This window comes from Chiloscyllium plagiosum, chromosome 7 (assembly GCF_004010195.1).
Source record: "Chiloscyllium plagiosum isolate BGI_BamShark_2017 chromosome 7, ASM401019v2, whole genome shotgun sequence".
Classification (NCBI taxonomy): Eukaryota; Metazoa; Chordata; class Chondrichthyes; order Orectolobiformes; family Hemiscylliidae; genus Chiloscyllium; species Chiloscyllium plagiosum.
In genome coordinates this window covers 108,959,126-108,969,240 of record NC_057716.1, presented here as the reverse complement: position 1 = coordinate 108,969,240, position 10,115 = coordinate 108,959,126, and the positions used below count along the sequence as shown (strand labels likewise).

General features: G+C 46.1%; 1 protein-coding gene across 3 annotated transcripts in view; it reads left to right on the top strand.

Moving 5' to 3' along the window:
- The window catches only part of ankzf1 (ankyrin repeat and zinc finger peptidyl tRNA hydrolase 1), a 68,721-nt gene that overhangs the window by 22,819 nt on the left and 35,787 nt on the right, over positions 1-10,115 (top strand). For all 3 annotated transcript variants that reach the window (XM_043694409.1, XM_043694410.1, XM_043694408.1), the window contains exons 5-6: positions 6,901-7,022; positions 9,260-9,413. In XM_043694409.1, the coding sequence (XP_043550344.1) occupies positions 6,901-7,022; positions 9,260-9,413 (276 nt within the window). The remainder of the gene's footprint in view (positions 1-6,900; positions 7,023-9,259; positions 9,414-10,115) is intronic.

Sequence of the window (10,115 nt, the reverse complement as noted above, 5' to 3'; positions counted from 1 at the left end):
TCCTTTTGGTTGTGGTGTGTCCTCGTTCCGTGGTCTTTCTCTTAGGCATCTGCTGATGAAGTTGCGCGGGTATCCGTTTTTGGCGAATGCCTTATACAGGTGTTCCTCCTCTTCTTTTTGCAACATGAATTCGACTGGGACAACACTACTATCATAGGGCAAGCCAGACAGAGAACAGCCAGGGAATTCCTAGAGGCATGGCATTCATCCACAAACTCCATCAACAAACACATCGACCTGGACCCAATATACCAACCACTACAGCGGACAGCTGAAACTGACAACCGGAAGTGGCAGGGACAGACCACTATAAACACCGGAGGAAACATCAAAGAAGCGCTTCGCAGGAGGCTCCCAAGCACTGATGATGTCGCCTAGCCAGGGGACGAAACGTTTGCAACAAAAACTTCCAGCTCGGCGAACAGAACCACAACAACGAGCACCCAAGCTACAAATCTTCGCACAAACTTTGAATTCTCCTTGTTTCAGTGAGATCACCTCTGATTCTTCCAAACACCTGTGTGTAGAGTTCCAACCTGTTTAGCCTTTGCTCATAAGACAATCCCTCCAGAGTTGGGATCATTCTCATGAACCTTCTCTGAACTTACTCCATGAAATGATACCTTTCCTTAAGGGATCAAAACTGCTCACAGTATTCTCGATGTGGTTTCATCACTACCTTGTATAGCTGTAGTAAGGCTTTCCTACTCTTATGCTCCAATCCCCTTGAAGTAAGGACCAGTATTCCATTCGCTTTCCTGATTACCTGCAATATCTAGACCATAGAACATTACAGCGCAGTATAGGCCCTTCGGACCTTGATGCGCTAACCTGTGGAACCAATCTCAAGCCCACCAATCCTATACTATTCCATTACCATCCATATGCCTATCCAATGACCATTTAAATGCCCTTAATGTCAGCGAGTCTACTACTGTTCCATGCCCCTACTACTGAGTAAAGAAACTACCTCTGACATCTGTCCTATATCTATCATCCCTCTATTTAAAGCTGTGCACCCTCGTGCTAGCCATCAGCATCCGAGGAAAAATGCTCCCACTGTCCATCCTATCTAACCCTCTGATTATCATATATTCTCAATTAAGTTACATCTCAACCACCTTCTCTGTCATGAAAACAGCCTCAAGTCCTTCAGCCTTTCCTTATAAGACCTATGTGCTAGCTTTCTGTGTTTGATGCACAAGTATGCCCAAGTCCCTTTGTGTTGCAGCTGTCTGCTGTTTCACACCATTTAAATAATAGTTTTTGTTTTTCCTTCCAAAATGAACAACTTCATATTTTCCCACATTATACCTCATATAGTCCTTGTGCCCTGTATGACTAAAGCATAATCTCCTTATTTTTGTATTCACTTTCCTTCACAATAAATCATTACGTTTTATTACCTTTCCAATTACTTGCTGTACCTGCAATCTAACCTTTTATGGTTAATGCACGTGATAACCCAGAATTCTCTGCATCTCAGAGCTCTGTAATCTATCACCATTTAGATAATATTGTATAATAATTCTGGCAGCAAATCATTGGAAAAGCAGCGACAGGATCAGACTGTGTCACAGTGGATTTACAATTTCAGATTTCAGATTACAGATTACATTACAGTGTGGAAACAGACCGTTCGGCCCAACAAGTCCACACCGACCCGCTGAAGCGCAACCCACCCATACCCCTACATTTACCCCTTACCTAAAACTACGGGGACAATGTAGCATGGCCAATTCACCTGACCTGCACATCTTTGGACTGTGGGAGGAAACCGGAGCACCCGGAGGAAACCCACGCAGACACAGGGAGAATGTGCAAACTCCACACAGTCAGTCGCCTGAGGCGGGAAATGAACCCGGGTCTCTGGCGCTGTGAGGCAGCAGTGCTAACCACTGTGCCACCGTGCTGCCCTGCTTGACAAATTTACTAAAGTTTTTCAAGGGGATGAGGTGAACCAGTGGATGCAGTTTACTTGGATTTTCATAAAGCATTTGGTAAGTTCCCTCATAAGAGCTAATGCATTTTAAATGAATGTGCAAGGGATTAGGGTTCATGTCCTAACGTAGGTTAAAAACAGCTGACAGACAGGAACCAAAAGAGTCAATGAGTCGTTTTCCCAGTGACAGGCGGGGTCAGCTGTTCACGATCTTGATTTTTTTCTAATCATTTTTGGGATGTATGCATCAGTAGCTGGGCCTGCATTTATTGCCTGTCCCTAGTTGCCCCTTGAGAAAGTGGGGCTGAGCTGTCGTCTTGAACCGCTGCAGTCCATGTGCTCTAGGTAGATCCACTTAAGGAGGGAATTCTAGGATTTTGATTCAGTGACACTGAATGGGCAGCGGTAATAATCATATTGATATCTTATTCATATGATTTAGATATTAATGATTTAGATGAGGGTACTAAATGTAATATCTCCAGATTTGCAGACGGCACAAAGCTGGGTCGGATGGTGAGCTGTGAGGAGGATGCAGGGATGCTCCAGTGTGATTTGGACAGGCTGAGTGATTGGGGAAATACATGGCAGGCACAGTATAATACAAATAAATGTGTAGATATCCGCATTGGAATCAAAACCAGGAAGGCGGATTATGATCTGAATGGCGATAAATTGGGAAAGGGGGAGGTGCAATGTGACCTGGGTATCCTTGTGCACCAGGCGTGGATGGTAAGCATTGCAGGTGCAGGAGGAGATGTAAAAGGCAATCTGTATGTTGGTTATCACAGTGACAGAATTTGAGCAGGAGTAGAGATGTCTTGCTGCAATTATCCAGAGTCTTGGTGAGACCACATCTGGGGTATCAAGTATTGTTTTGGTCTCCTTACCTGATGAATGATGTTCTGACTGTGCATGTTTACTATGCTGATTCCTGGGATGGTGGGGGTGACATCAGTGAGGACAATATTCACTGGAGTTTAGGAAAATATGGGGAGATCTCATAGTAACCTGAAAAATTGTAACAGGACTAGACAGGGAAAACGGAGAAAGGATGTTCCCAATGACTAGAGATTCTACAGTCAGAGGTCACAGTTTAAGAATATCATGGAATCCCTACAGTATGGAAGCAGGCCATTCGATCCATTGAGTCCATACCAATTCTCCGAAGAGCATTCCACCCAGAACCCCATTCCTGTAATCCCACATTTTCCATGGCTATCCCACCCAGCCTGCACATCCCTCGACACGAGGGGGTAAGCCAATCCACCTAACCTGCACATCTGTGGATTGTGGGAGGAAACCGGAGCACCCGGAGGAAACCCACGCAGACATGGGGAGGGTGTGCAAACTCCACACAGTCCACACAGACACTCATCCAAGGCTGGAATTGAACCCAAGTCCCTGCGCTGTGAACAGGGGAGTGAGTTGGATGATCAGCCACGGTCATATTGAATGGTGGAGCAGGCTCAAAGGGCTGAATGGCTTGTCCATGCTGTTGTTTTCTATGTTTCAGGGTTTAAATGTTTCAAAACAAATGGGAGGAGACGTAAAAGAGGTGGGGGTGGCATTGCTAATCAGGGATAGTATCACAGCTGCAGAAAGGTAGGTCGTTGAGGAGCGTTCGTCGACAGAGTCAGTATGATGGAGGTCAGAAAAAGGAAAGGAGCAGTCACTTTATTGGGAGTTTTCTATAGGCCCCCCAGTAGCAATAGAGACACAGAGGAGCAGATTGGGAGGCAGATTTTGAAAAGATGCAGAAGTAACAGGGTTGTTGTCATAGGTGATTTTAACTTCCTTAATATTGATTGGAAACTCCTTAGTTCAAATAGTTTGGATGGAGCAGGTTTTGTTGATTATGTCCAGGAAGGATTCCTGACTCATGTCGATGGGCCAACTAGAGGGGAGGCCATATTGGATTTGATGCTCGGCAACGAACCAGGCCAGGAGTCATATCTGTCAGTGGGAGAGCATTTCAATGATAGTGATCATAACTCCCTGACCTTTACTATACTCATGGAGAGGGATAGGAGCAGACAGTATGGGAAAGTATTTAATTGGGGGAAGGGGAATTACAATGCTATTAGGCAGGAACAGATGTGCCTAAATTGGGAACAGATATTCTCAGGGAAATGCATGACAGAAATGTAGAGGTTGTTTAGGGAGCACTTGGTGTGAGTGCTGGACAGGTTTGTCCCACTGAGACAAGGAAGAGTGAAGGAACCTTGGGTGACAAGGGATGTGGGACATCTAGTCAAGAGGAAGAAGGAAACTTACTTAAGGTTGAGGAGGCAAGGATTAGACAGGGCTCTAGAGGGTTACAAGGTAGCCAGGAAGGAACTAAAGAATAGACTTAGGAGAGCTAGAAGGGGGCATGAGAAAGCTTTAGTGGGTAGAATTAAGGAAAACCACAACACATTCTACACTTATGTGGGGAACAAGAGGATGGGCAGAGTGAGGGTAGGCCAGTCAGGGATAATGGAGGGAACTTGTGCCTGGAGTCAGAGGAGGTAGGGGAGGTCCTTAATGAATACTTAGCTTCAGTATTCACTAATCAGAGGGACCTTGATGTTTCTGAGGACAGTGTGAAACAGACTGATATACTGGAACAACCTGATGTTAGGAAGGAGGATGTGCTGAAAAGTTTGAGAACATAGGATAGATAAATCCCCTGGACCAGATGGGATATACCCAAGGTTACTGTGGGACGTGAGGAAAGAGATTACTGTGGCTTTGGCATCCTCAACGTCCACTGAAGAGGTGTCAGATGATTGGAGGGTGATGAATGTTCTTGCCTTATTCAAGAAGGGGAATAGGGATAATCCTGGGAATTACAAACAAGTCAGTCTTACGTATTGGCAAATTATTGGAGAGGTTTCTGAGAGACAGGATTTATGATTACTTGGAAAATCATAGTTTGATTAGAGATAGTTAGTGTGGCTTCGCGAGGGGCAGGTCATGCTCATAAACCTTATTGAATTCTTTGAGGATGTGACAAAACACGTTGATGAAGGTAGAGCAGTGGATGTGGTGTATATGGATTTTAGCAAGGTGTTTGATAAGGTTCCCCATGGTAGGCTCATTCAGAAAGTAAGGAGGCATGGGATACAGGGAAATCTGTCTGTCAGCATACAGAATTGGCTGGCCCATAGAAGTCAGAGGGTGGTAGTAGATGGAAAGTATTCAGCCTGGAGCTCGGTGACCAGTGATGTTCTGCAGGGATCTGTTCCAGGACCTCTGCTCTTTGTGATTTTTATAAATGACTTATATGAGGAAGTCGAAGGGTGGGTTAGTAAGTTTGCTGATGACATGAAAGTTGGTGGAGTGGTGGATAGTGTGGAGAGCTGTTGTAGTTTGCAATGGGACACTTGACAGGATGCAGAACTGAGCTGAGAAGTGGCAGATGAAGTTCAACCTGGAAAAGTGTGAAGTGATTCACTTTGGAAGGTCAAATTTGAATGCTGAATACTGGGTTAAAGGCAGGATTCTTGGAGGAACAGAGGGACCGTGTCCACAAATCCCTCAAATTTGCCACCCAAGTTGATGTTAAGAAGGCGTATGGTGTGTTAGTTTTCATTAGCAGGGGGATTGTATTTAAGAGCAACAAGGTTATGCTGCAGCTCTGTAGAGCCCTAGTTAGACCACACTTGGAATATTGTGTTCAATTCAGCTTGCCTCATTATAGGAAATGTGGAAGCTTTAGAGAGGATGCAGAGGAGATTTACCAGGATGCTGCTTGGACTGGAGGGCATGTCTTATGAAGAGAGGTTGAGGGAGCTTGGGCTTTTCTCATTGGAGTGAGTTTAAATTAGATTAGGTTACTTACAGTGTGAAAACAGGCCCTTCGGCCCAACAAGTACACACCGCCCCGCCGAAGCACAACCCACCCATACCCCTACATTTACCCCTTACCTAACACTACGGGCAATTTAGCATGGCCAATTCACCTGACCTGCACATCTTTGGACTGTGGGAGGAAACCGGAGCACCCGGAGGAAACCCATGCAGACACTGGGAGAGCGTGCAAACTCCACACAGTCAGTCGCCTGAGGTGGGAATTGAACCCGGGTCTCTGGCGCTGTGAGGCAGCAGTGCTCACCAATGTGCCACCGTGCCGCCCACGAGTGAAGAAGGATGAGAGGTGACTTGATAGAGGTGTACAAGATGAAGAGGGGCATAGATAGAGTAGATAGCCAGAGACTTTTTCTCAGGGTAGAAGTGGCTATCAAGCGGGGGCGTAATTTTAAGGTGATTGGAGGAAGGTTACGGGGAGATGTCAGAGACAGCTTCTTTACACAGAGAGTGGTGAGTGCTTGGAATGCACTGCCAGCAGTGGTAGTAGAGTCTGATACAGTAGGGACTCTTGGATAGGCACGTGGAAGATAGTACAATGAAGGGTTTGTAGGTTACTCTCATCTTAGAGTAGGATAAAAGACCAGTACAACATCGAGGGCCGAAGGGCCTGTACTATGCTGTACTGTTCTATGTTCTTGCAAAAATGGATAATTTCACATTTCCCCACATTTTGTTGTGTTTGTCAATTTTTTCCCACTCAGTATCTTTTTAGTACTGGCTAATGTCCTCTTCACAAATTACTCGCCTGCCTGTACACCTATTCAGTTTGACGTAACCCTGTTTCCATCCTGTGGGGTTCTCTTGCCCATACTGTTGAATCCGCTTTATTTCATTCCTCTCCGAGTCACCAGGTTCCGAGCTCATGTCACACGTCAGGCTTGAGCACGAATACTGCTGTGCTGAGCAAGTAGGAGGTGCCGATGGAAACAGCTCATTGCTGTGTACCTGCTGTTGAATGGGTTCCGAAATGGTCTGAACTGGATACGTATCCTTGCTTTTAGTCAAGCTGCACCCATTCAGGATATGTCGATATACAGGGTATGTGCACACTGCGGGTTGTTCTGAGTTGCTGTGTTATAGTGACTGTCCCTTTGCCTCCATAGGTCCTTGGGAAGCCTGAGAACAAGGACAGCCTCCTGTCGTCACTGCTCAGTCTCAACCCTCAAACTGTCTGGGTCATTCTGATGACAGGCGGCGGACATTTCGCTGGAGCTGTATTTCGAGGGTAAGTATAGAACTGCACGACCACCTACTGGCCTATACACTGGGAAAGCTCAGCCAGAACATTGCTAATGCGCGCAGCCTGTGTTAAGAAGCAAGAACAGTGCACCCAGAAACAGGCTGTTCGGCCGATCAAGACTGTGCCAATGTATGACACCTTTCTAAACTGTTGGGCAGCTCTGAGGCTAATAGTTTGTAAAGGACCAGAATCCCAGCTTCTGCTTTGCACAGTAGAAATCCTGAGAAGTGTTGCAGCATTTCTGTGATTCCACCGACACCATCGGATATAGTATAGCCTGTGGCAATATGTGCTAGGCAGTATTCCCACAGGAAGGGGTCTTCATTTCATAGAATCAATGACAACCTATTCAACTATTACAGAAATGCAGTGGTAAGAGACAGATGACGGGATAGATGTAGCACAGGAACCGACCGTTCAGATATTGTGCTGAACATGGCGCCAAATTAAATGAATCCATTCTGCCTACCCTTGGTTCAAATCCCTCTATTCCTTGTATATCCATGTGCTTATTTGAAAGCCTCTTAAATGCCCCGAAAGTCTCTGAAATGCCCCTTAAAACCCCCAAAAAACTAGAAATCTGTAATAGCTCAAGTAGCATCCCTGGAGAGAATAGTTATCCAATGTCCTTTTAAAAACTTCATGATTGAAACAGCCTCCATCCAACTGCCAGCCAGCATGGGGATCCTAACCATTCAGTGCATGAGAAATGCTTCTCCTCTTGCTTCTCTTACCAAATCCCTTCAGCCTTTGTTCTCTGGTTTATGGCATTTCCACTATGGCAATAGTATCTCTCTATCCACTCTGTCTACGGCCCTCGGAATTTTAGTCACCTTGATCAAATCCCTGGATCAAGGAGAACAGTCCCAAAGCCTCCAATCACTGAAATTCCTGTTACCTGGAGTCTTTCTTGTAAATTATCTCTACACTCTCTCTAATGACTAACATATCTTCCCTAAAATGTGAAGCACAGAACTGGCCGCAGTATACTTTGGCTGAGGATGAACTAATTATCATAGATTCTCTACAGTACGGAAGCAGGCCATTCAGCCCATCAAGTCCACACTGATCCTCCGAAGAGCATCCCACCTCATGGTCTTATGGCCACCTCCCCTCCCTGTAATCTTGCATCTCCTGTAGCCAATTCACTTAGCCTGCCACTACCAGTAATTTAGCATGGCCAATCCACCCTTTGGATTGTGGCAGGAAACCAGAGCATCCGGAGGAAACCTACACAGACACTGGGTGAATGTGCAAAGTCCACACAGACAGTCTCCTGAGGGCAGAATTGAACCTGGGTTCCCAGTGATGTGAGGCAGCAGTGCTAACCGCTCGGCCACTGTGCCACCCCATTATGTGCAGCCTCCTTGCTTTTGTACTCATCCCTGGATTGGTAACCCTCCAACATCTTTTATCCTTATCACCAAGTTCTCGATCTGCCCATACAGACCCAGCCGTCGCAGTTCCTGCGTGCCCTTCAGAATTATACCTTTCATTTTAGATTGTTCTTCTTTAGTTTTGTTCACAAAATGTTTTCATTTGCACTTGTCTGCGATAATTTTCATTTGCCATCCTATCCATGATATTTTGAAGTTTGTCAAGAAACTCCTTGCAGTTCACAATACCTTTGAGATCACTTTCATTCCTAAATGTTAGAATTGTTCTCTGCACATCCAAATCCAGGTCAGCAAATAGGAGATTGAGAGATGTTCGTTCTTGAACATAGGAAGGGTTATGAGCCGAGCTGTGGATTAGCCATGACATTTCTGGTTCAGGGAGTAAGCTTGGGCCCCAATATGGCGCATCTTCTTCATCTGTGTTCTTTATCTCACTCTCTGCTGCCTGTGCTCTTCTGGGGTGTTTGATGAGGATAGTATTTGGGAATTTTTACTCTAACCCTGGACTGTTCCTACACTGGGAGAATCGGGTGGAGGAACACATTGAGGGACACTTGTTCTGCATGTAACACTATGATGCGCCACCCCTGAGTGTCTTCAATGTGGACAGTGTGATAAAACTTTACTCTGTATCCAACCCTATGCTGTGCCTGCCCTGGGGGTGTTTGATGGGGGGGACAGTGTAGATGGACCATTGATTTTAATTGTAAAGAGTAGGGGGAGGTTTACTCTGTATCTAACCCTATACTGTACCTGTCCTGATGTGGACAGCGGTTATAGGTTATGTTCTATTGAGTCCTCAGTTTGATCCATCCTCCCCATCAGGAATGAAGCTGTTCTCCACAAGACGTTTCACCGTTACACCGTGAGAGCAAAACGTGGAGTTACTCAGGGCGCGAAGGATGGACAGAATAAAACCCGGGCACCAAAGTCTGCTGGGGCCTCACTCAGGCGTTACAATGAAGCTGCTCTTGTCAAGGTCACTGGTTTGTAATCTCTGCAATCTTGGTTCCCAATGCATGCTTGGGATATTAATGCAGTTCCCACACCTCAGTGATTCATCTCCAGCTGATGTGGGGCAGCAATGGAAAAACATGCAGATTTGGAACATGTTTTTTCAGTCGAGTTGTCTCTCAGCACTTTACAGCGGGTGCTGTGCCTTTCAACGGATATAATTGTTAAAATTTAAGAAACGCTGTCTCCATTTGTTACAGCAGGATCCCAAAATTAACAAAGTGCTGTGGAGCCCTTCTCTGCCAGTTGTGTCACGGGTCGTTGGCATCCACCGACTCCCACAGCTACCTGGATTGCACCTCCTCCCACCCTACCTCCTGCAAAAATGCCATCCCGTATTCCCAATTCCTCCGCCTCCGCCGTATCTGCTCCCAGGAGGACCAGTTCCACCACAGAACACACCAGATGGCCTCCTCCTTTAGAGACCGCAATTTCCCTTCTCCCGTGGTTAAAGATGCCCTCCAATGCATGTCATCCACATCCCACACCTCCGCCCTCAAACCCCACCCCTCCACTGTAACAAGGACAGAATCCCCTGATCCTCACCTTCCACCCTACCAACCTTCGCATTAACCATATCACCCACCAACATTTCCGCCACCTCCAAACGGACCCCATCACCAGGGATATATTTCCCTCCCCACCCCTTTTCACCTTCCGCAAAGAC